The sequence below is a fragment of the Homalodisca vitripennis genome, chromosome 2 (genome assembly GCF_021130785.1).
Source record: "Homalodisca vitripennis isolate AUS2020 chromosome 2, UT_GWSS_2.1, whole genome shotgun sequence".
Classification (NCBI taxonomy): Eukaryota; Metazoa; Arthropoda; class Insecta; order Hemiptera; family Cicadellidae; genus Homalodisca; species Homalodisca vitripennis.
The window spans coordinates 210,545,979-210,573,427 of NC_060208.1; the positions used below are offsets into that span (position 1 = coordinate 210,545,979).

Sequence of the window (27,449 nt, forward strand, 5' to 3'; positions counted from 1 at the left end):
ACAAAATACCATGCAAGTGTTGAGTTTAGCACTAGTTCGCCTTTTTCTCAGAGGGTTCGTTTGAACTACTCCGTTCTTCTTGCAATTCTTGGGATCACTTCAGACGAACATGACTTCAGATTTCAGGAGTCGAATCTGAAACGGCATCAAATTTCAGGTGTTGCAAGTGAGAAGAAGGTGAACTGGAGCTAAACTCAACATTGGTTTTGAATCAGCTCTTCCCACCATAGCTGCTTAATGTGCAAAAAGTCATATTCACACCCTATTACATTAGTGTCCTCTAGTTAAAGACCTGACTCTCACAGACTTAGTTAAACAGTCTAGCTCTGCTGGTGGAAGGTTTTTACTTCCCTCGTAGTATCTTGAAAGTGATTCTTGATAGTATTCCCAACTATCTTGAAGCGCTTGCCAGAAGAAAATGTTTGAGGCTTGTGACCAGAGTGGAAGCCGTCAGCCTCAGGGATCATCTTGTCCAAATTTGCAGCTAAATATATTAGAGTCTTTCATGACAGAAGATCTCCTTCTGGAGGTAGCCAAGATCATAATATGGATAGAACAAGAGTAAGGCAACCTTCCAAGGCTGTACCTAGAGCACTTGGGAAGGCTTTTGAGAGAGTGCAGAAGGTTATCTCAGCCGAAAGCTTTGGTTTGATCTTCCTGGAGTCTTAAATATACATATAATAAAGATGTTGAAAAGGATGAGATCTAAGATTGTTAAAGAGTGTTACGACTATAGGTAAACCACTTACAAAAAGACACTGGGCGATTTTAGGTCACGCAGGGTGGGGTAAATACCCCTTTACCACTGTATTGCCTCCCTTTTCCAGTATCCCACCACTGCTCGGCACTCGCCCGCTTGCTCTATCTCCTGACCTTGTTACGGCCAAAGGCTAACCTTACACCAAATGCAAGCTCCCTGGATACATAGTCTGTTAAATTAATATTTTACCCCTGTATAGGCCTACACAGGAAAACACAATATAGTTAGAGAGTATGTAAGTAGCTGCAGTGTAAACAAAATGGCGCGAGCGAGACACGATCCATCCACACAGGTGATACAACAGGGGTGAGCAGATACTTGTCCCACTCCCCACCAATGGAGGGGGGCCCCTCCTGCGCGTGGGTGCTCAGATGTTTGCTTCTGCGCAGGTTTATTGGCGAGCAGTTTATCTATAGTAACAACGTTGCTAGTTTTAGCAAAGTTTGGAGAGAGTCGATTGTAAGTAGGCTAATACTATAAATAATTTGAAAGTTAGTGGTACAGGTTATTAGTGCAAGTGAATGTACATTTGACAATAAAGTTTCACTTTGTGAATTGGCATGGTCGATGTCCCTGTAGACTATGTACCAGGACTGAGGGGGAAAAATATTTAATAGTGCCATAAGTGGAAAAAGCACCAGGACACGTCCGGTGGTCCGGTGTGCCAACACGGGCCTGTTTCAGTGTACAAGACAGATAATAATGAAACAATAAAAAGAATTAGAAAGTACCACAATATATACAATATAGCCGAAAGTTGGGTGTTGGAACATAAACAGCCTGGGAGCTAAAAAATTTAATTTTAAGAGAGAAAACAATGAATTTTGTCTCAAAGAGAGATAAATATTACTATCGGACGTACTGGGTTGTTATAGTAGCGAAATAATAAAGAAAACATATGTTTTTGGCTAATCATGCGAATACATTAAATAAATTTTATAAAACCTAAACTGATTTATCGTATTTCAATTTTGAGAGAGCTGTGAAATATGGCACAAATTACGTGTCCCCAGTTTAACCATAATTCGCACCGACGACGTGACGGTAGGATATTGTTTCCATACGTTTGTTAACTCTTTTAAATTATATAACTCACAATATCGACAGGGACATTCTCTTGAAATAAACATCACGGCACAATTAATGTGTTAATTTTCACAGGCTGACTTGACTACTGGATTCCATTGCTGAGTAATTAATAATAACAATGTGTTAATATTTAATTTAATATATTGAAAAATATGTTTATATTATTACATATTACAATATTTTAATATAAACATAAAATATGCACATTAATCAACAAAATTATAATACTAATTATTATCTGTTTGAAGTAAGAAGAGCGATGCGGACGGCAAGAAAATATGGTGATTCTTAACCATTGTGGTTGGCAATACAAGTGTTTTAACCTTGAAGAATGCCACATCAGTTGGCTGCACTGTAAATAACAGACCTGCGGAGTCATAGTAAACACAGGGGCAGGCACAGCTCCATATTTAACATAGGCTACGTACTAGAAGTTACCCGCTCATTCACAAGCAATTTTCAAAATCGATGGCTTTCTTAGTGAAAGCATTTATAATGTAATACGATCCCTTACCATTTTTAAATCACAAGTAAATTTATCAGGTACATATTACGAGTATTTCAGTATCAATGTTTGAGATTCAAAAAGTAAATAAAATTTTGACTGGTTCTAGTATAGACTTTGTTGTATGAATAAATCTATACACACAAGTACTAAAAACCTTATTTGGTCCAAAAGTGTCAAATTCCGTCTGTTAAAATTAGTTTGCTATTTAAGGTTTTCTAGGTGCCATAGTTGAATTTGACTTGTGGTTCGATCAAGAAAATGTATACGAACAAAAATCAAGTTCTATTAAAGAGAGTCTACCTTCGACCCTTTCAGTTCACTTTCTGTCTAAGATTTATCAAGTTCAATAGTTATAGTTTTCTATTATATATAGCTTAAAATATATAGCTTACAAACTACCGAAGGAGTCACTACTTATCTAATCTATTTACGGTTCCACAGTTCAATTTATACTGTAGCATTGACAAAAAAAAAAAAATAAACACATATGGGGGTTTTGAAATCCAACTTAGTTTTAAAAACGTTTATTTACAGTCTGTGATGTTTCTGACGCTAAAAGTAATATTGATATTTACTCCAATCAAGAAAATATGTGCATACGTAAGCGTAAATCAACTACTCTAGTCAAAATGTATGTACTACAGTATAAACCCGTTTTTTATTAGCAGTAGCCTTTATTGAACTAAAAACATTATCTGAGGTCTAAAGAAATATTGATAGTCATAAACCTCACTTACAATGGATGGTTTGGAGGTCTTATCAAAATAAATGGTACGGACAATTTTATCTTTTTTAGGGTTGACACAAATAACACAAAGATCTAAGAATATGCATATCTATTGGTTTGCTAACAACATAAATTTGTTAACACAAGTGTTAATGTAAGTAAATATTATTTAATGAATAATACTTTATAAAGCAATGTTCATACATAGTTAATGAGGTGGATGAATAATATTATCAGCTGAGTTTTTAAAATTTGTGTAAAAATAATGAAAATATCTTTGTACAACAATATATTTAGTATTATTACAAACAAGTCATAATACTATCACAATACTGTATGTAATTAAATATTTTACGTTCAAATCAAATATATCAACTAATTATATTATATTAATTAACTGTCAGGATTACCAAAAACTTATCACTTCGAAGTAAGATGGATTTGAACTAGGAGTGTACGAGTTAAGGATTATTTTCGTGTGTGATTTATTGGTATCATAAGATTGAACATAGCAAAAACGACCGATACATGTTATCTCTTTTGAGTTCAAACATTTCCCAGTTGCCCAAAATTCTAGGCCCGTGACTGAATTTGCCGTAGAAAAAAATCCACCAAACAAATGTTCTCCACAGAAAAGTATCGGCACCTCCTCGTCATTCGTTACTGTCAACATCTCAACTTTTAAAGTTCTGGAATTGAACATTCCATAGATATATTCATTGTCAGTGATCAAAATGTTGGATCCAACCGCCATGATTTCACTATGATTAGTTGGTACTTTCACTACCAACTGTTGTTTGACGTAGTTGTATATGAGAACTGATTCGTAGTTCGTTATGGCAAGAAACCGATCGACTAAAACACAAGGGACATTTGAAGACTGGAATTCGCAGCAAACTTCAAAAGAAATGAACTTCATTTCTCTCAAGCTATAAATGTAGAAATAATACCTGTAAATGTTTTCCATGTCATACCTCACTTTGGCAACAAAGTGTGATGATTGTTTTTCAGGTTCGATAATGCTATAACTTACTTCCTTGAAAGCAATTTTCTCAGGTCTTTTTGGAAAACCCCTCCATTTTAATAGTTTTCCAACACTGAGATCCCAGATTTTAAAACTTTTAGTTCCTTTAGTTATGAAGCATATAAAGAAACTTTCGATGATGAAGTTAGTGGTGAATGTATGTCCTTGTTCATTGCCCTTCGCCTTAAATGTATCTGCCTCATTTGGGGGACGACTTTCCAAATCATCAATGAAGAAAAAGTACTTAAGTCGCCAAGTTTCGTCATGAACAGAATCAAAGCTGTAAACTTCTACATGACTACTCAAAACCAGGGCGATTGTGTTTTTACCAATTGTATAACAGCAGTACACAGTAGTGTCACACAGTGGTCTAAACGGATTTCCCATACGTACAGGAGAGTCTTTGACGTTCCACAAAGTAACCTCTTGTTTGTTTGAAATTATGACGAAATCGTTTGAAACAAAACTATTAAAATCACTCTCTATTTCCCAATCAATCTTTATTATTTCTTTCACGTAATTCCATTGTCTCCAGTTGTTCCGCAGGTGGATCTCACGCATGTAACACATCCTCCAGCGACAGACAGGACTCAGCGTGCTGTGCTCCGACTCCGGGGACTCGAACCTCGGCTCCACTCTACACTCCGCCGTCTCCAGGTACTCTGCCGTGTCCTTGTTACAGTGTGGCCTCCACAGACTGTCCTGGTTGAAGGCATCTCTCCAGTCCACACTGACGGCACAACACGCTGATAGTTCTTGTGGAGTTAGATACTTTGTGACCTCTTCTACCGCATCTAGAAGAAGTGACTCCATCCCTGTTCCCTGGAATTGAAACACAAATTTTATTCCTTGTCATACTTAAGTCTAAAACGGAAGTTACATATTGCGATTTAGGGAAAACACTTAATTCAATTATAATAATACCAATAATATTAAACAGTATGTTTATAACCATCTTAAATTGTCTATTGTTATGAGCAGTACAATATTGTATAAAGAACCATTTACAAATTTGATCAATAAATATTCATTTCAGCGTTAATTGAAAATAAAGGTTAATTTTTATATTATATTCCTAAAAAACTACGTTTTCTGAAAGAAATAATTTATACCAAACCGCTATTATGAGTTTTGAACTATATATAGTTTGCAATGATTTTATAACCTTCATTCTTATATTTGTTTATATTTTATTTTATACATGCTTTTGATAATGTAACTGAAAAGTAACGAAATATTAAGCATTTAGAGTTGAAGAAACGTGTTTTGTTTTCTTTTATACCTATATATTTATATATATATTTTTTTTGTAACTCAAAAGCTTGTAACAGGTATTCCCAAGAACTTATATATGAATATATGTATGTGTATATATATATATATATATATATATATATATATATATATAAAATTTATTTCAATAAACATTGAATCGCAAAAAGTACTTGCTCCGCCGGGACTCGAACCCGGATCTCTCACTTGCCGGGTGAATGTGCTACCATTACAACACAGAGCCCTCACTTTTTACGATTCAATTATTTTGTATTTGGCCGTTTATTTCACATATGTGTTTAAATAACCAAACTAACATATGATCGGAAGACCAAATACCTGTCAAATGACTTTTATTTACATTCATTAAGTATAAATGCGATTCAATGTAACTGGTGTAATGGTAGCACATTCACCTGGCAAGTGAGAGATCCGGGTTCGAATCCCGGCGGAGCAAGTAGTTTTTGCGATTCAATGTCTATTGAAATAAATTAAATTCGGCTATTGCCATTTATGTAAATTTAATGAATGTATATATATATATATATATATATATATATAATGTTATTTTTATTACATTAATATATATATATATTTATTTATTTATTTATGTAATTTTATCTATATCATTACATTATCTATCTACAAAGAAATTTATTTACTCCTTTGTGTGAAAAACATGATAGTTTTCACTGATCATCAACGAATTTATTTCAAGAACTGTTTAACTAAAATCGACGTTAGTGAGTGAAATCACTCCGGGTACCCATAGACACCGAGTTCGCCTTGTGAAGTTCCCTCCAAAGGATGCTAAATCAAACGTACCACACAGAGCGCTTGTCCTGATTGACGTTAGTGAGTGAAATCACTCCGGGTACTCATAGACACCGAGTTCGCCTTGTGAAGTTCCCTCCAAAGGATGCTAAATCAAACGTACCACACAGAGCGCTTGTCCTGATTGACGTTAGTGAGTGAAATCACTCCGGGTACTCATAGACACCGAGTTCGCCTTGTGAAGTTCCCTCCAAAGGATGCTAAATCAAACGTACCACACAGAGCGCTTGTCCTGATTGACGTTAGTGAGTGAAATCACTCCGGGTACTCATAGACACCGAGTTCGCCTTGTGAAGTTCCCTCCAAAGGATGCTAAATCAAACGTACCACACAGAGCGCTTGTCCTGATTGACGTTAGTGAGTGAAATCACTCCGGGTACTCATAGACACCGAGTTCGCCTTGTGAAGTTCCCTCCAGAAGATGCTCGTACCAGACGTACTGATTGACGATAGTGAGGGAAATCTCTCCGGGTACCCATAGACACTGAGTTCGCCCTGTGAAGTTCCCTCCAGAAGATGCTCGTACCAGACGTACTGATTGACGATAGTGAGGGAAATCTCTCCGGGTACCCATAGACACTGAGTTCGCCCTGTGAAGTTCCCTCCAGAAGATGCTCGTACCAGACGTACTGATTGACGATAGTGAGGGAAATCTCTCCGGGTACCCATAGACACCGAGTTCGCCTTGTGAAGTTCCCTCCAGAAGATGCTCGTACCAGACGTACTGATTGACGATAGTGAGGGAAATCTCTCCGGGTACTCATAGACACCGAGTTCGCCTTGTGAAGTTCCCTCCAAAGGATGCTAAATCAAACGTACCACACAGAGCGCTTGTCCTGATTGACGTTAGTGAGTGAAATCACTCCGGGTACTCATAGACACCGAGTTCGCCTTGTGAAGTTCCCTCCAGAAGATGCTCGTACCACACAGAGCGCTTGTCCTGATTGACGATAGTGAGGGAAATCTCTCCGGGTACTCATAGACACCGAGTTCGCCTTGTGAAGTTCCCTCCAAAGGATGCTAAATCAAACGTACCACACAGAGCGCTTGTCATGATTGACGTTAGTGAGTGAAATCACTCCGGGTACTCATAGACACCGAGTTCGCCTTGTGAAGTTCCCTCCAAAGGATGCTAAATCAAACGTACCACACAGAGCGCTTGTCCTGATTGACGTTAGTGAGTGAAATCACTCCGGGTACTCATAGACACCGAGTTCGCCTTGTGAAGTTCCCTCCAAAGGATGCTAAATCAAACGTACCACACAGAGCGCTTGTCCTGATTGACGTTAGTGAGTGAAATCACTCCGGGTACTCATAGACACCGAGTTCGCCTTGTGAAGTTCCCTCCAAAGGATGCTAAATCAAACGTACCACACAGAGCGCTTGTCCTGATTGACGTTAGTGAGTGAAATCACTCCGGGTACTCATAGACACCGAGTTCGCCTTGTGAAGTTCCCTCCAAAGGATGCTAAATCAAACGTACCACACAGAGCGCTTGTCCTGATTGACGTTAGTGAGTGAAATCACTCCGGGTACTCATAGACACCGAGTTCGCCTTGTGAAGTTCCCTCCAAAGGATGCTAAATCAAACGTACCACACAGAGCGCTTGTCCTGATTGACGTTAGTGAGTGAAATCACTCCGGGTACTCATAGACACCGAGTTCGCCTTGTGAAGTTCCCTCCAGAAGATGCTCGTACCAGACGTACTGATTGACGATAGTGAGGGAAATCTCTCCGGGTACCCATAGACACTGAGTTCGCCCTGTGAAGTTCCCTCCAAAGGATGCTAAATCAAACGTACCACACAGAGCGCTTGTCCTGATTGACGTTAGTGAGTGAAATCACTCCGGGTACTCATAGACACCGAGTTCGCCTTGTGAAGTTCCCTCCAGAAGATGCTCGTACCAGACGTACTGATTGACGATAGTGAGGGAAATCTCTCCGGGTACCCATAGACACTGAGTTCGCCCTGTGAAGTTCCCTCCAGAAGATGCTCGTACCAGACGTACTGATTGACGATAGTGAGGGAAATCTCTCCGGGTACCCATAGACACTGAGTTCGCCCTGTGAAGTTCCCTCCAGAAGATGCTCGTACCAGACGTACTGATTGACGATAGTGAGGGAAATCTCTCCGGGTACCCATAGACACCGAGTTCGCCTTGTGAAGTTCCCTCCAGAAGATGCTCGTACCAGACGTACTGATTGACGATAGTGAGGGAAATCTCTCCGGGTACTCATAGACACCGAGTTCGCCTTGTGAAGTTCCCTCCAAAGGATGCTAAATCAAACGTACCACACAGAGCGCTTGTCCTGATTGACGTTAGTGAGTGAAATCACTCCGGGTACTCATAGACACCGAGTTCGCCTTGTGAAGTTCCCTCCAGAAGATGCTCGTACCAGACGTACTGATTGACGATAGTGAGGGAAATCTCTCCGGGTACTCATAGACACCGAGTTCGCCTTGTGAAGTTCCCTCCAAAGGATGCTAAATCAAACGTACCACACAGAGCGCTTGTCATGATTGACGTTAGTGAGTGAAATCACTCCGGGTACTCATAGACACCGAGTTCGCCTTGTGAAGTTCCCTCCAAAGGATGCTAAATCAAACGTACCACACAGAGCGCTTGTCCTGATTGACGTTAGTGAGTGAAATCACTCCGGGTACTCATAGACACCGAGTTCGCCTTGTGAAGTTCCCTCCAAAGGATGCTAAATCAAACGTACCACACAGAGCGCTTGTCCTGATTGACGTTAGTGAGTGAAATCACTCCGGGTACTCATAGACACCGAGTTCGCCTTGTGAAGTTCCCTCCAGAAGATGCTCGTACCAGACGTACTGATTGACGATAGTGAGGGAAATCTCTCCGGGTACCCATAGACACTGAGTTCGCCCTGTGAAGTTCCCTCCAAAGGATGCTAAATCAAACGTACCACACAGAGCGCTTGTCATGATTGACGTTAGTGAGTGAAATCACTCCGGGTACTCATAGACACCGAGTTCGCCTTGTGAAGTTCCCTCCAAAGGATGCTAAATCAAACGTACCACACAGAGCGCTTGTCCTGATTGACGTTAGTGAGTGAAATCACTCCGGGTACTCATAGACACCGAGTTCGCCTTGTGAAGTTCCCTCCAAAGGATGCTAAATCAAACGTACCACACAGAGCGCTTGTCCTGATTGACGTTAGTGAGTGAAATCACTCCGGGTACTCATAGACACCGAGTTCGCCTTGTGAAGTTCCCTCCAGAAGATGCTCGTACCAGACGTACTGATTGACGATAGTGAGGGAAATCTCTCCGGGTACCCATAGACACTGAGTTCGCCCTGTGAAGTTCCCTCCAAAGGATGCTTAATCAAACGTTGAACGTGCTAAAACAAAATGTATGCCTTTATCATTACGCAAATCCAGCGACTTTTCTATTATTAGTATTAAGCTCGACGTATGCGATGACTTGACTCGTAAAAGTGATTGCCCGTGTGGCATAATTGATTGTGTTAATGGGTATAAATATCTTGGTGTTATTTTTGACAACCGATTGACGTGGATGCACACATAAGTTATATCTATAAGAGATTAAGGACAATGATTCTTGCGTTTCAACAATTACATTAAGTACTGAAAATTAGAGATGTTCGGATGGTACATATCGCATATATGCAGTCAATTATTGAGAGGACATTTTAGTATGGGGCGGGGCTTACAGGGCAGTGATAATCGGCTTCTCGTCACACTGAAATCTATTATGAAGGTGTATCTATTGTGGAGGTGTCGAAGATACTCTTCGGATGCTTTGTATATTGAGATGTAAGTTTAGGACAAGCTGCTGACAAACATCATAGCACTTGTTATCTACGTTTTTAAAAATCAATCGAACCTATTTGACTCTTTGCCTCATGAATATTCCACAATATATGCTACTATAGGACGGACTAGAGATCCGAAATTAATTAAAACCTTCTGTACTACTAATACTACTAGCACACATCATTTTCAAAAGATTGCTGGATACCATAAAAAACATTATCTATATAACAATGTTTTCTTTAGAAAGAAAAATATTAAATTGGCTAAACATGGTGGAAAGAGGTCATACTGAATTATTGGTGACATCAAATTATAGTTAATAGATTATGTGGGTTATGATGGGAGGCGGAAAATTAATACAAGTGTTTGTGTAACAGGCATATAAAAATGTACGCGTGAGTGCGTGTTAGTTGCGTGGGTACGTTGGAAATGTTGAAACATTGTAAGCATATGGGTTATATTTGAACAAGTATATTACGAGTATGATTGTATGTGTTTTGATTGGTAAAGTATGTATTAGTAAATAAGTAATATAGTGAGTGTGAAGAATATACTCGTATATATATATATATATATATATATATATATATATATATATATATATATATATATACAGGGTGTATATTATGCCTGGAAACACCCAAATATATCCTTTAATAATTTAAATATATATTTGAAACCTCTTACAATCGTGATAGAGATTGGGCATCTACTTTTTGGAACAATGTTTTGTTATGTCACACCAACGGGGGACGTCCTGCCGAGGGTATCGTGAATATTCTTAATGGAAGCCTATACCTTGTGATACATAATTTTAAAGGTAATAGCTTACTGAATTGAATGCCACAAACCGCATCTCAAGGGAATTATTCTATCAGAAAATAGAGCATTTTTAGTATTGAAAATTTACTGATGTTCAACAATGTAATTTTAACATGGATCTTGCCACAAAATGTGTTACACTAATTTTTGAGCATTTTTTTAAATGTTCAATTAAATAAAACAAAAATTTCATTTTAAGCTGGTTCTATTAGCACAAATTTGCCAGTTTTTATTACAGTACAATTATGGAAATACTTATGTTATTGATTTCTTATTACAAATAAAAAATAATGTATGCTGTTAGAAAAGTCTTACAACAAACGTTTTACCTGCATTTGGTGTCAAAGCAATTGTTCGAACTGTGTTCCTTCTACGGTTTGACAATGAGCCAATCTTGTGTAAAATGATTCGACAGAGTTGCCTAACATTTCTTCAGTTATCAAAGCAATCTCCTCTATAATCCTGTTTCTTAGGTCTTCCAAATTATGAGGCTTTCTTCTATAAACATTGGATTTTAAATGACCCCATAGGAAATAATCGATTGGTGACAAATCCGGAGATCTTGGAGGCCATTCGATTTCTCCTCTTCGGCCAATCCATTTATGAGGAAACCTTAAATCCAAATACTCTCTTACCTGTCTCCCATAATGGGGTGGAGCGCCATCCTGCTGAAACCATACATTATCAAAGTATTCTCCTGATGCAATTTGAATAGCTGGGATTATTTCATTTTGGAGCATATTGTAGTAAAGTTCGGCATTTAAATTTCCATTGATGAAAAAGGGTCCAACAATTTTGTTACCTAAAATTCCACACCATACGTTCAGTTTTTGTGGTTGCTGTGAATGGGACTCAGTAATCCAATGTGGGTTTTCACTAGCCCAGTAACGGCAATTGTGCCTGTTAACATTGCCATTTAGGAAAAAAGTTGCCTCATCAGAAAATAGTATGTTGGTCAGAAAATCTCTATTGTCATCACATTTGCGCATCACAAGTTCACAAAACTCAACTCTTCTGTCGTAATCATCCTCACTTAACTGTTGGACTAAATGAACTTTAAATGGTTTGTATTTATTAATTTTCAAAATCTTACTCACAGACATAGGGTGCATATCATGTTGCTGTGCAGCTTTTCTGAGCGATGTATGTGGGTCTTCAATAAATGTTTGCAAAACATCTAGTGCATGTTCTTCATCTGTTGCAGATTGTATCCTACCCGACTTTGGCCGATTACGTACACTCCCTGTCATTTCAAAACGCTCAATAGTTTTTGATATTGTTGAAACACTTATGGGATTCCTTTCTGGGAAAGTGTCATTAAACAAATTACAAACTTCCCGATAAGATCTTTGACGATCGCCATATCCTCGCATCATCAACAGAGTAATTCGTTCTCTTTCAGACAATTCCATTAAAATGCCAAATAAAAACTGAACTACTGTAATTAGATAACTTGTTGACAGCAATGCTTCAGAGACACTGATTAACTCGACAGGAATGATATGACCTTTGTCCATTTGTAATTCCCAAGCTTAGACCTGTCTAGTGAAAGCTCCATGCTCAACAAACTGAAACCTGTAGACCAGATGATTAATAACACAATAATGTTTCTCATAGGCTAGTGACCTTTGTCTCTTTAAACCTTCCTGCTGACTGGAAAACACCAAGTACAGATTCATAAGTAATCAGAGAAAGTGACTCATAAGTTTTATTCATTGTAATAAAAACTGGTAAATTTGTACTAATGAAACCAGCTTAAAAATAAATTGTTTATTTTATTTTTATTGAACATTTAAAAAATGCTAAAAAATTAGTGTAACACATTTTGTGGCAAGAACCATGTTAAAATTACATTGTTGAACATCAGTAAATTTTCAATACTAAAAATGCTCTATTTTCTGATAGAATAATTCCTTTGAGATGCGGTTTGTGGCATTCAATTCAGTAAGCTATTACCTTTAAAATTATGTATCACAAGGTATAGGCTTCAGTTAAGAATATTCACGATACCCTCGGCAGGACGTCCCCCGTTGGTGTGACATAACAAAACATTGTTCCAAAAAGTAGATGCCCAATCTCTATCACGATTGTAAGAGGTTTCAAATTTATATTTAAATTATTAAAGGATATATTTGGGTGTTTCCAGACATAATATACACCCTGTATATATATGTAGATATGAATATGGGGTTTCTATACCACTTTAGAGCCAACAGTAAATCAATGTAAAATACTGTCTAATGAACCATAAATGAATCTGAGAAATCTAACGGTAAATCACGAATGAAAAATAACATAATCTATAGCTGTTTTACCGATAAATGAATCTGAGAAATCACGAATGAAAAAATAATCGAATCTTTAGCTGTGTTACTGATAAATGAATCCAAGTAATCACGAATAACCGAATCTATAGCTGTTTACTTCTACTTCCTTAATCTGTCTATTGGAAACTTAGTAAAATCTGCTTCGAATCAATCTATTGGAAATATTGTTGAACCTGATACGAATAAACGAAAAATCTAAAACAATTGTAGTTAGATCTGCTTTAATAAATCTGCTAGAATCAATGTAAAATCTATTGACAATGTTCTCATATCTGTTTCGAATAAACGGAAAATTTGTAACAATTGTAGTTAGATCTGCTTTAATAAATCTGCTAGAATCAATGTAAAATCTATTGACAATGTTCTCATATCTGTTTCGAATAAACGGAAAATTTGTAACAATTGTAGTTAGATCTGCTTTAATAAATCTGCTAGAATCAATGTAAAATCTATTGACAATGTTCTCATATCTGTTTCGAATAAACGGAAAATTTGTAACAATTGTAGTTAGATCTGCTTTAATAAATCTGCTAGAATCAATGTAAAATCTATTGACAATGTTCTCATATCTGTTTCGAATAAACGGAAAATTTGTAACAATTGTAGTTAGATCTGCTTTAATAAATCTGCTAGAATCAATGTAAAATCTATTGACAATGTTCTCATATCTGTTTCGAATAAACGGAAAATTTGTAACAATTGTAGTTAGATCTGCTTTAATAAATCTGCTAGAATCAATGTAAAATCTATTGACAATGTTCTCATATCTGTTTCGAATAAACGGAAAATTTGTAACAATTGTAGTTAGATCTGCTTTAATAAATCTGCTAGAATCAATGTAAAATCTATTGACAATGTTCTCATATCTGTTTCGAATAAACGGAAAATTTGTAACAATTGTAGTTAGATCTGCTTTAATAAATCTGCTAGAATCAATGTAAAATCTATTGACAATGTTCTCATATCTGTTTCGAATAAACGGAAAATTTGTAACAATTGTAGTTAGATCTGCTTTAATAAATCTGCTAGAATCAATGTAAAATCTATTGACAATGTTCTCATATCTGTTTCGAATAAACGGAAAATTTGTAACAATTGTAGTTAGATCTGCTTTAATAAATCTGCTAGAATCAATGTAAAATCTATTGACAATGTTCTCATATCTGTTTCGAATAAACGGAAAATTTGTAACAATTGTAGTTAGATCTGCTTTAATAAATCTGCTAGAATCAATGTAAAATCTATTGACAATGTTCTCATATCTGTTTCGAATAAACGGAAAATTTGTAACAATTGTAGTTAGATCTGCTTTAATAAATCTGCTAGAATCAATGTAAAATCTATTGACAATGTTCTCATATCTGTTTCGAATAAACGGAAAATTTGTAACAATTGTAGTTAGATCTGCTTTAATAAATCTGCTAGAATCAATGTAAAATCTATTGACAATGTTCTCATATCTGTTTCGAATAAACGGAAAATTTGTAACAATTGTAGTTAAATCTGCTTTAATCAATCTGCTAGAATCAATGTAAAATCTATTGACAATGTTCTCATATCTGTTTCGAATAAACGGAAAATTTGTAACAATTGTAGTTAAATCTGCTTTAATCAATCTGCTAGAATCAATATAAAATCTATTGCCAATGTTCTCATATATGTTTCGAATAAACGGAAAATCTATAACAATTGTAGTTAAATCTGCTTTACTCAATCGCTAGACCACGAAGCAAGACCATGAAGGAAGACCACGAAGATAGACCACGAAGCCAGCTCACGAAACTAGACCACGAAGGAAGACCACGAAGCCAGCTCACGAAGCTACACCACGAAGTAAGCTCACGAAGCCAGCTCACGAAGCTACACCACGAAATAAGCTCACGAAGCTAGACCACGAAGGAAGACCACGAAGCCAGCTCACGAAGCCAGCTCACGAAGTAAGCTCACGAAGCTAGACCACGAAGACAGCTCATGAAGCTAGACCACGAAGGAAGACCACGAAGGAAGACCACGAAGGAAGACCACCAAGCCAGCTCACGAAGCTACACCACGAAGTAAGCTCACGAAGCTAGACCACGAAGGAAGACCACGTAGCCAGCTCACGAAGCTAGACCACGAAGCAAGCTCACGGAGCCAGCTATCACGAAGCCATGAACTATCTATTAAAAATTATGTCAAATCCGCTTGAAATCAATGTAAAATCTGTTTGGAAGAAATGTATAATCTTTTGGAAATATTGTCAAATCCGCTTCGAATCAATGTAAAGTATATTGTCAGTGATATCTGGTTTGAGCTTATAAAATTGTGTCCATCAAGAAGCTTGTTGTTTGTTTAGAATTTAAGATTTTCTCTTATTTCACAACCGTATTTTGGTCTAAATCTATATTTATACAGTCGGCCTCCAGAAATATTTTGTAACTCATCTAAATCAATTGTGCTAGTAATAATCTTTTTGACTATATCAGAAATTTTTTCTTCATCATCTGTATCAAATGTTAATGAATCTGATTCTTCATTGTTTAATGTAAGTACAGTACTCTTACCATTTTTGAACCGTATTTCTACAAGCTCTGGTTTAAATTTGTCATCTAGAAGATTGTATTAGTTTTTTCTCAAATTCTTAAAGTTTGCTTCTGCATTTTGTATTAATTCTAAGATTTTTTGATTTCTTTCTTCTTTTATTTTTTCTGTGTCGCTTTTTAATAGTGTTATTGCACTAACCATTTATTTAAGAAAAATATTGACAAATTTAGTGATCTATTTAAAATTTTAAGTTTTCTCTTATAAAATAACCTGATTCTCTATATTGTTTTAACAGATTTATACCTTGATTGGTATGCAATTTTGCGCGTCTGTGATCAAGACTATTATCGTTTTTGTCATAAAATTCCAGTCTTTGTTATCATTTTTATTTTTATAATATCGATTTAATCGTTTTTTATTTATACATTTTTTACAAGATGATCTGATCTTTTCGAGTTGTTTTCCAAATTCTGCAATATCTTTTACCATGTTACAAGTAGAACATTTTTTTTAACATTTATCCATTTATTAACAACAAATTTGACAACATGAACGTAAAAGTTGACAACATTGACAACATAAACGTAAAATGAACGTGATTTTTGTGGTTTTTTAACTCACATGCAAAATCACAATAAATAGAACATAAAACACAAAAATCACGTTCGTTTTACGTTCATGTTGTCAATGTTGTCAACTTTTTCGTTTTCAAAGCTTTCAAAGCGCCTGCACATTATAAACTGCAATTACGAGACAGTTACGAATATTTAATAGCAAAACACTATTTGAAGGCGCTAAGTTATGATGTATATTTTTGTCTTGAAGATAAATTCCTGGTTGAACTTAAAGCTTGAGTTAGACCACTTTATAATAAAATACATGTACGTGTACAATGGCTATAAACATATACAGATTTTCTTGATCGTGGCAACAAAGCAAACTACATCGGCGTTGGAAATATAATTTACTTGAGCTAGAAGTGCACATACAGGGTAACGCTTACAAAAAGCGTGCGAAGCCGCGGGAAACAGCTAGTTATTGAATAAAAACAGCGGATTCTCTATCACTCTATAATAATAAGGCCTACGTAATCAAGCCATACTTATAAATACTTTATCTTGTCAGTTATAGCTTATTACAGGCTGATAAGCTACGATAATCGTTTAATTCTAACAGTTTTCACTTATTGCCACTCAATTCTAATACTGTAAATTACCTCTTTGTTCAATTTTTAGTTTAGCTCCAGTTCACCTTCCCTTTATTGCACCGTCTGGTATCTGACGCTGTCGCAGACTTGACTCCTAGAATATGAAGTCATGTTCGATGTAAATTTTTTGTCCTTTTGAGCTTCTTTGTCGTCTCTTCAGACGAAAAAGACTCCAGAATTCAGGAGTCAGCGTCAGATACCAGACATTGCAATACCAGGAAGGTTAACTGGAGCTAAACTCAAAATTCAGTTCAATCCTTCCTATCATAGCTACATTATGTGTAGTAAATTCTTTGTTGTTATTAAACATACTTAATCAAGCGAAATCTAAATTTTAAAAAGCGTTTTAATCTATATTAGGCCAATTGCTTTCCTTTTTTGTGGATTTTACAACTGAAGTCTTGACGTTCTTTTTCTTTTTTATATTTATAGTGTAATAATAGTTTATGTGTTATTAACGTTGTTGAAAGTGACTGACCTACCTCATGTAATGTCTCTATTATTTTACTTAATTATACTTTATTTTACAGGACTAAATAATGTTAACCTCGTTAACCTAAACTTTAGTTTACCGTAAGTAGACTGACTCTATCAAGAGGTGACAATAAAATTAGAGAGCTTGTGTGAAAGATTGAATCCACGCCCCCTCCACTCGCTCAAATTCAACCTTGCACTATTAAGACTTACAATGCAGAGATTTCTTACCGGCATGGTGATTTTGAATCTAAGTTTGCTCATCTTCATTAACTTAAGTAAGTTTCAGTATCTTCTGTCTGTCTTATCAGACGGGTCTGTTTATTTGGTGAAATCTCTAAATCTCGCTGCCCCTAACAGCGTATAGCTTGATGTGTGAACGCTATCGTTACCTCTAGACGCCTCACTACCCTACTTCTGAATCACGTACTAGACCACCATGCTGTATCAGATGGAGTTATCGATCAATGCCATGGTTGGCACCTCCACAATCAGTTCAGACCTCATATAGTTGCATATGTAAACAGGACCATATTTATCAGCAACAACGACGAACTGGTCCATTAAAACACGTCTAACACGACTGCTGATAAAGTCATGGCGCACTTGGAAAGGGAGGAACTGTAATCTATCGAGGCTGTAAAACATGGAATACGTTAGCAACTATATTTCCCAATAAATAGCTCAGAACTATGACAAAATCTCTTGAATCTTTCTCGGAATTTATAATTCTGTAATCGATTTCTTTAGATCCAGCAAGCTCATGATTCACAGGCTACTTAAATCGAATTAATTCTTTTCCTTCGTTAAGACTCTATATGTGAACATCACAATTTTTTCTTGTAACATAAAAAAACAAATGTCCAGTTAAATAATAAGATTTGATGTAGTTGTGTCGCTTGTCATTAGCTATAAACTTGGCTGTGTCACTTGATAAATATGTCTCAGTTCCATCAACAAAGAAACAATACCTCATGGACCATTTCGAGTCGTCGGAAGATTCGCAGTTGTAAACTTCCGCGTGACTTCTCTGCACAACCACTAAACATTTCTCGCTGACCGTTACATCACATTCATTGAATGAGATACGAACTGGGTTTGCTAAGAACGGACGGGAACATTTCTGACGTGCCTCAATGTCGTGGCATTCGTGACAAAACTTGTCTCGTGTGATAATAACAAAGTCGTTAGAAACAAAAGTACACATATCCCTACGATGTGCATACTCGACCGGTATATCATTTGTGGTACACTTCCATCGTCTCCAGTTGTTCCGCAGGTGGGCTTCACGCAAGTAACACATCCTCCAACGACAGACAGGACTCAGCGTGCTGTCCTCCGACTCCGGGGACTCGAACCTCGGCTCCACTCTACACTCCGCAGTCTCCAGGTACTGGTGTAGTTGTGTAGGAAATGTAACTCATTGAGTGAACAATCTTATTTCAATGGGTTTTCTTATTTTTATGAATTTTACGTAGCTTTTAGTAAAATACAACATTTGTTATCTCCTAGCAAACACGCAAAAAGTGCAGGTACAGTATTACACCTTGATTCACATTGGTTAATATGTATTCATTTGTATAGTACATGTTATTTAGTTGGAATTTAATATATAAACTTTATTATTTGAGACTATAATAATGTTTAAATATATATTTAATAACGTATGTCGTCATCAAGCGCTAACCGAAACTCCGATCAAGAGACGGTACCGTAATAAGTGGTTAATGGGTTAATACTGTGTGGTTGCGTATTAACCATATCATTCTTTGAAATTAGAAATCAACCGTATTTATAAGACACACAATGAGGACGTAAAGGTATTTAAAGTATATTTATCCTTCATATAGGGTAAATTTATGGTGAGTTTTCCATAGCCGGATCTTACATGAATTCAAAATTGGACAAATAAAATCAAGGTATACAGTGTGTACACGGACAGTCAATGTCAAGTAAGGGTTCCAGATATGCAATGTTGTTGAATGTATCGTATGGAATATGAATATTTAGGGTTAAGGTCCGGTCCCATCGGTGTTGTCTGAATCATCTAAACTAATAATGCATGTTCAGTTTCACATTTCGAGATGACAGCTTCATGTGAAATGTACATTTCTTCCGAGTGAGCAGGAAGGGATATTTTTACAAAAAATCTAACGTTTCTTAACTTCAATTACAATAATATGAGATTTTTCCGGACATTTGCCATCGTTCAGTGAAATAATAAATCAGTAACACTACGTTTAAAGATCTGCAATCTGATCTCTTCTTCAGGTAATAACTAACCTAATACATATTTACAAACTAGGTTAAAAATAAACAAATCATACCAAAGAGTTGTAGCACGCCTATGTCAGGAATCACAACCACCATGTTGTTTGTCAACTTCACTAACTCTAAAAACACGCACTTAATAAAGAACTATACACAACACTAATCATTAGAACTGAACTACGGAATGTAGGTCACAATACGTCTGCATTCGTCTACCAACAACCTACGACTGACCAGAGAGTTGTTCATTGGACGATGGCAAATGTTCGGAAAAAATCCTGTTTCCTTCAAAATCCTTCTAGCGTCAAAAATAACCTTCAAACAAAGAATATGAGATTGATACTACTAACCGATTTTGAGATAATCAGATCATTGGTTTCTTTTTATATATATTATCATTATGCTGTTTTTTATGAAACGTGTTATTAATTTCAGACTTGTTTGTGTAAACTTTAGCACTAAGAAATAATGCATTCGGCATAAAAAGAGAACAAAATGAAGGGAAAAACTTCCTGTCTTCATCTTAAATGTGCTACTTTATGTAAGTGAGCGTTTACTCTGGTTGCTGGAAAGATTTATCTTCTGTATGTTTGTATGTCCGCACGACGTATAAAAAATTAAGGTATAGACGTTGTATGCAACATAAATTTCTATTATGTTGCATTAAAGTTATTCAGCTGACCGAAACCTAAATTTCCGTAGGATATCTCGAGAATAGATTGAGTTACAGCATTGAATTTGGCATATTTTGTTACCACTCAGTGGGCTAGCAAAATGTTTCTTCTCTCTGCATTTCGCATGATACCTCAATAACGAAATACCTGTGGTATGAGCCTTCATTTCTACAATGACAAAATCGAGTTCAATTAAATAGCCCATGTCGTCCGTGGGATATGGGTGAGCTTTAGCAAAGCGTATCAGACAAGGGAATGTCTTGTGTATGAATTGATCCACAATCTTAAAATTTTGCATGAAATTACAGCTAAGCTTCTTCCGCGACACGTGATTAAACGTAATAGCACCTTATGTGATACAGTGCCTCATAATACGATTTCACTGTGTATATTAATTTTTTCACAAGCAACATCAAAATTAATTTTAATTTATTACAGCATCGTGCTTGCATGATGGTTTAAAGTTACAGGTAATAACAACTATATATATATATATATACAGTACTGCTGTATTACTCCGTTAAGTCGGTTAAAGTTATAGAAAATATGGAAATCAGTGTTCATGTTAATCATTTTCTGGTTCCCTGAACTTTTCATCAGAAAACCACTAATTAACAAAAGAAACTAATATAACTCAATCTAATAAATAATATATTAAATATATACTCGTATAGAATTGCATTTAAATATACCGAACATCAAAGAAGAAATATAAAGTTTAGTCGAAAGTAAGATCTCTTCACAGGCACTTTGAATAATTCAATACTCTCTTAGTAATATATAAGCCTGCTTCAATTTCTTTTGCATAATTTGGAAAAATGTCGACCTCTTTGAAGTAGTTGAATTTCTTTGTAGGAAAACACAAACTCACATTTGGACATTCTAGCTTTGGTTGTGAGGGCTTTAGTAGATACCCCATATAAAACTTTGCCTTTATTTGTAACTCGTACAGATTAAGTTGTATCAATCAGCTCTTAGGAGCAAGTCTTTTACACACTCTCAAACAATGTAAAGCTGAGCCCTTTCCATCCAAGTCAACCAAATACAAGTGTTATACATAGGTTTTAAAACCAATGGCCTTTTGCAAAGTAAATTTATATTTTGGGGTTTTCTGCAATTATATTTTACATGATTTACTCTTACTAAGTCTGGTCACTATGCTAACCATAGCACCAGTATCAATCAGGGCTTCAAACGTTTTTCCAAGAATTGTAACAGTCCGAAACTAGCCGAGTAGTGTTTAATTTCTTCAGCATACGAGTCTTTTAATGGAAAAGACATTTTTTATACTTCAACATTAAATTTATTTAAAGTGAAATGTACATATAATAAATATATAATGTAATTTATATAAAAAATGTCTTTTACATTAAAACCTACTCGCTTCCACCAAGAATACGAAAGCAGAATACGAGTCTTTCCCGTTGGAGGTCGCGTTGGAAAACGATATCGGGATCTCAGCTGACCTCCTTAGTCTGGGTTCCTCAAGGAGTTTCCCGAATTACATCGGCAATCCGTTTTTTTGATACCTTCCGTTTTGCAGTTATAACATCGGAGTCTCTTAGGTTTGGTACAGTCACTGAATCTGTGCCCAGTTTCTTCGCAGTTCCAGCAAATCCGGAAAGTCTCTCTTCGGATATCCCTGATAGGAGGGCATGCTGTAGATCCTGGACCGGAGTGTGTCTTTACCTCGCCCTTTGTACTGTGTCTGATCGTCTTGTAAAGTAGCCGCTTGTCAATATTGAACCGTTTGAACCAAATTGGGTTTAACCAACTGTCATAATTGTTGGTTTCCCAGGTTTATATTATTTTTCCATGGCCTGGGAATGGTGCTGTACTGACATTGTCTCATTCTAAAAATGTTTGAGATCCGTTACGATGAGTAGACTTAACGTTTATGTGGCGATTCTTTGTTGTCATTTATTTTGAACCCAGTTACTGAACTTTCTTCTAAGTGTTACTTTACATGACAGACCCATAATTTTTGTGTTTGAAATTTGGTTTATAATCTATTTTTTATTCCTGAAAGATTGAATTTTACTAAACTGCAAGTAATTCTCACAAACATATTTTTCTAATAATCACTAACTGTAAAGTATAAGTTCACAAAAAGCAGCATATGGAATAGTAAATTTTGACATTTTAAGTTCCAGAGTAATACAGTAACTCTGAACCAGAAAATGTGATATCCACTGCTTGAACATCATGTATGGACTAGACAGCAGACCGAGCGTGGAAATAAGCAGAGTTAAGATTGATAACAAAACAATGATGCCAGACCATTACGGCGTATTGTGGTCGAACTGCCCGGGTGACCTCTTCAACTGAGGGCTCGTTTCTCGCTAACACTTTAGGCGTATATGGTGGGATTTGACGTTAAATGCTATTGGCTAGTTTGTCCAATATGTACCATTTATGAAAATTCTATTCCCGATTCGACTATCGTCGACGGTTTTGACTCCAGTTCTATTAAAATTAAAAAAATAAGACATAATGTATGTATTCTGCCGAACACACTGTAATTGTGTTATAACAATTAATTACTTTACTTTGTTTACTCCATTACATATACTAAACATACAATACATTCCTTGTTTGAAGTTTGCTTTTGACGATGGAAGAACTGTGAAGGATTTTACGGAAATTTGTCAACGTTCAGTGATACACAAAAATCAGTAACACTACGTTTCCAGATCTGCAATGTGATCTATTCTTCAGGTAAATAAGTAACATAACACATAACTACAAAATATGTTAAAATAATCAAACCATACCAGAGTTTTGAGAAACGCTTAAGTCAGGAATCACAACCACCATGTCACGTGTCAACATGCACTTAATAAAAAAACTAAACAAAACACTAATTATTAAATCTATACTACAGAATACAGGGCACAATAGGTCTGCATTGGTGGACCAACCACATACGACTGTAGTAGACCAACCACCCTCAGTCGCAGGTGGTCACAACGCTCTGGTATGATTTGTTTATTTTGACATAGTTTGTAATTATTAGTTAGTTTAGTTATTTACCTGAAGAAGAGATCAGACTGCAGATCTTGAACTGTGTTACTGATTTTATTGTATCACTGGACGATGGCAGATGTCCGGAAAATCCTGTTTCCTTCATAACATACATTATCATAAGAAGAATGTTGATATATTTTAACTAAAAACATAGCGATTTTCTAAACATACAATATGATGAAATCGCTCAGCGTAATCTTTACTATTTCGTTTGCGTATGTATGGTAATGCAGTACAGTCCTGTGACCTTGACCGACTTGGTTCGTTCTGTTGGCCGCACGTCTGTTTCACAAACATCGAGTTCCGCTGTGCAGATATTCTGAATAGCATGGGGCTTATTTTTAATGCATTCACAGCTGATACAGCATACGCATAATCTGCCATTTCACTGCTTTCTAGAGCTGCTGGAATATTTACGGAATACAAAGAACTAAGTGTATACAAACTTTTACGTTTTTGACGGCAAAGTATGTACTGTTTTGGAACAAGACTTCAAGATCTACAGCGAGAGGTTGCACTAGAGTCATTAATTTATTGTGCACAGTGATAAATAATAAAGGGACCATAAAGATCAAAAAGACAATTAAAACATGACAAACTCATAAATAATAACGAAATTGTAGCAACACATTAAGAACTGAAAATAAAATTTTTTGGACTATTTATATTTTTTTTCTGTCGGGCATCAATGGTTAACCACTTTCAAGAAGTGGAAGTGGTTGAAAGCGTCAACTCAAGAAAACCATACCTCTATTCCGTACAAATACAGAGATGATCGGCAAGCAGGTCGGCTGATATGACAATTTATTTTACTTCGTTTGAAGGTCCTCTGAGAGCTTTAGAAAAGGTATTAGCAACAGATACCTGTTCAAAAATGTTTTCAATTTGGTTGATTAACGGTAAAATCCATAAAAGATTCATTACACATGTCTGCGACTATGGTTGGTTGTTCTTATATTGGGATTTTCGGCATAAAATCAACATCTTGAAGATGCGATAGTAAAACTTGTAGATGCTAATGTTGATGGCTTGGAAAAAATCCTGCTATAGGGGTATTTCTAGACCTGTTAAAGTCTTTTACTGTGTGGATCACAAAATTCTGCTACAAAAAGTATTTGATTATGGAATTAGAGGAGTCCCATCTGGATGACTTGAATCCTATCTCAGAAATAGAAAACAACAAGTAGTTATCTAATCATTTAGATATAAAGTATGGTGTCCTTCAGTGATCTGTACTTCGTCCTTTATCATTTTAACATAGCCTTATATAAATAATTGTGAATAAACTATCAAATTCAGTAAATTAATACAGTATGCTTACTATACTACTTTGTGCATCAGTTAAAAAAAATAAACCTGATTTAGAAAATAAGAAGTTTGAGGATGCCAATGCCTGAACACAATATTTTGATAAAAATGGTTTGAAAGTAAATACAACAAATTTAACTGTATTACTTTCTGAGGTAGTCCTACTGATGGCATATAGCTAACAATAACGATAAATAATTAAATTATGAATGAATTCAGTTATATTAAATTCTGGGGAATATTTTGGATAAGGAACTGACCTGGAATGAACATGTTTATTAATCACTTATGTTGCAAGGTGTCTGGTAACATATATATTATCAGACATCTATCATGATCACATAGACCTGTCCTAAAAATGTTCTTAACTGCATATTATGGAATAATTTGTCCATAAAGATTACATGGTATTGAGGTCTGAGGTACATGTGCAGGAAGAAAATAACAAAGATTGTATTGGAAAAAAGACTTTGAGGATGATATCCAATCTTAGCAGTATTAAATCATGCTGATGCCTTTTTAACTCTAACATCTTTGTACATTATAAAACCGATTATGTTTTATCGTTATATATGTAAGTTGACATAAGGTAGGGATGTAACTTCACGAATGTTACATTTAATGGACATGTTAGGCCACATAAGCATAGACGGAGCCTATATGAAAATCTTCCACCTAATTCTGGAGGATATCTCCTTAATAATTTTCTAGGAAACATTAAGATATAAATACAATTCTTGATTATTTAAATTTAAATAACTTGCCAATATCGTGTTTGATTGTGTGGATTAATTTATAGACTTTTTATAATATTCAAATTAAAGTTCAATTCAAGTTTAATTAATTCATAATTTTTTTATCTAAGCAATAAATCTATTAAAAATTATCAAACACTTCTACAGGTCATTTTCTACAAGAAACTAAACTTTATTTTGTTACTTATGCATTGTACTATATTAACTAGTAGAGAAATTCAACATTAAATGGGTCTGTAGCAATATTGCTGTACAGGTAATAAAGATTTTATGTAAGAAAAACATTCTTTATCACATTTTAAAACAATGTCATTGAGTTTTCAAAAATTTACTTTCATTTTAAATTTGACGCAGTCACTTACTAAGAAGTAAAGTATCACGTTAATTGTCTGATATGATTGAGTGCTTAAAGTTGTTAGAGATGATTATGTATTTAATTAATAAGTTAATTATATTTGTTCAAATTAAACTATCCCGGTTGGTTATATCGATGGTTATAATTAAATAATTTGATTAGTCAATATCGATATAAACAACCGAGTGCGTTTATCGTACTCTACACAACATAATATTAGTTAAAATCTGTCAGATTATTTTTTTAATAGGGGATCTACAAAGCAGGGAATGTAAAAAGTAAAATATATGACATGCTTACGGATAAAATTATAAATAAAAAGAAACTGGGTCTGATGAAGAAAGGCTTAACAAGTTGGAAGTGTGTTCAGAACTAATCTCTCCACTAGCATGAGTGTGTGAATAAAACTGGATTGGGTATTCCATAATCAACAGGTAATTATCCATTAAAGTAGCAGGTATACATTGTTATACATACCGTACTTGAAGATGCCAACTCGGGCTGGATGTAAACAGTTTGAGGTTCTAGATGAGAACAGACAATTGCACTAACGGAAAGTAAATATTAACGGACAGTTTAGTGAAATTTAGTTACATCTTAGTTAAATTTACACTTACGTGTAACGTTACAAAGATTATCAAACATAAGTGTAATGAATAATAAGGAAACTTTTCAAGCACTGAAACGTAGAACTCAACGAGGAAAGCTTCACCCGCTACTAAACCAGTTATTGCAGCAACACACAATAGCCTGAATGCAGGCCAGTAAGCGTTGTAGATGACTAACGCGGCAGAGCTGCCAACTGTGCCGCCTGAAATTATGATATTGGAAAAATAAATATCGTATGAGACTTGAAGTGCATTGACTGACAGCTTTAGAGGAGATTTATTGTAGCCTACAAACATTGTTCATACTGAAGTACTGATTTGCGAAAGTTACTTAAAATAATGATACATTTTTCCCTTTATAGATTACATAATCATTTAACAGTCAAACTAACAAGAAAAGGTCACTGGCCACTGACCCAGTAATGTGGCCAACATTAAAAAAATTAAGATACAATTAAAACTAATATAAAGTCTAGTCCTAATATTTACTCTTATAATATTATTATTCTGTCGCTATCCGTGACAACATTTTCAGCAAGCTCCAACTTATATAAATATTATAACTTATATAGGTACTTAAACATCCAAGTAAGTGAAAATTACAATTTAATAAACAAAATATCCATAAAAATTACAATTTAACATAAATACTTTAAGTTTTGTCTGTTATATAGTGGAATTATATTAAGATTACTTTCATGGAAAAATTAATACTATTCAAAAATTGTGGGTATTTATTTTGTACTAATCACTAAAATTAATTCAGCTTTTATTTCAGAAACATATGTCTGGGAGCGATAAGAGCCATATTTTAACTCCTTTTACAAAACCGTGTAAAAATTTTTGTACGGCAATTGAGAGTTTATTGAAAAGATTTGATCTACTCTAATCGTAAGACTTTCTATAAACTCATTTATTGACTTTAGGTGTTGTAAAATATCTCATTTTTGCTTCTTGTACAATAAAATAAAATAGTTTTATCTTTATTACCACTTGTGAGATAGAAAATTCACGAAGCCTTAAAAACATACATATGATGATAAATTGCAAGTATATCTAGTAAGTATATGTATAGAAGA

General features: G+C 35.4%; 1 protein-coding gene across 1 annotated transcript; it reads right to left on the reverse strand.

The window, feature by feature from the left end:
• Positions 1-3,178: 3,178 nt before the first annotated feature.
• On the reverse strand, positions 3,179-26,531 carry LOC124355384. Its single transcript, XM_046806507.1, has 2 exons — positions 26,240-26,531; positions 3,179-4,930 (listed from the first exon to the last, which is right to left on the reverse strand). The coding sequence occupies exon 2, from the start codon at positions 4,919-4,921 to the stop codon at positions 3,491-3,493; it is 1,431 nt and encodes a 476-aa protein (XP_046662463.1). The 5' UTR covers positions 4,922-4,930; positions 26,240-26,531; the 3' UTR covers positions 3,179-3,490.
• Between the last annotated feature and the right edge of the window lie 918 nt (positions 26,532-27,449).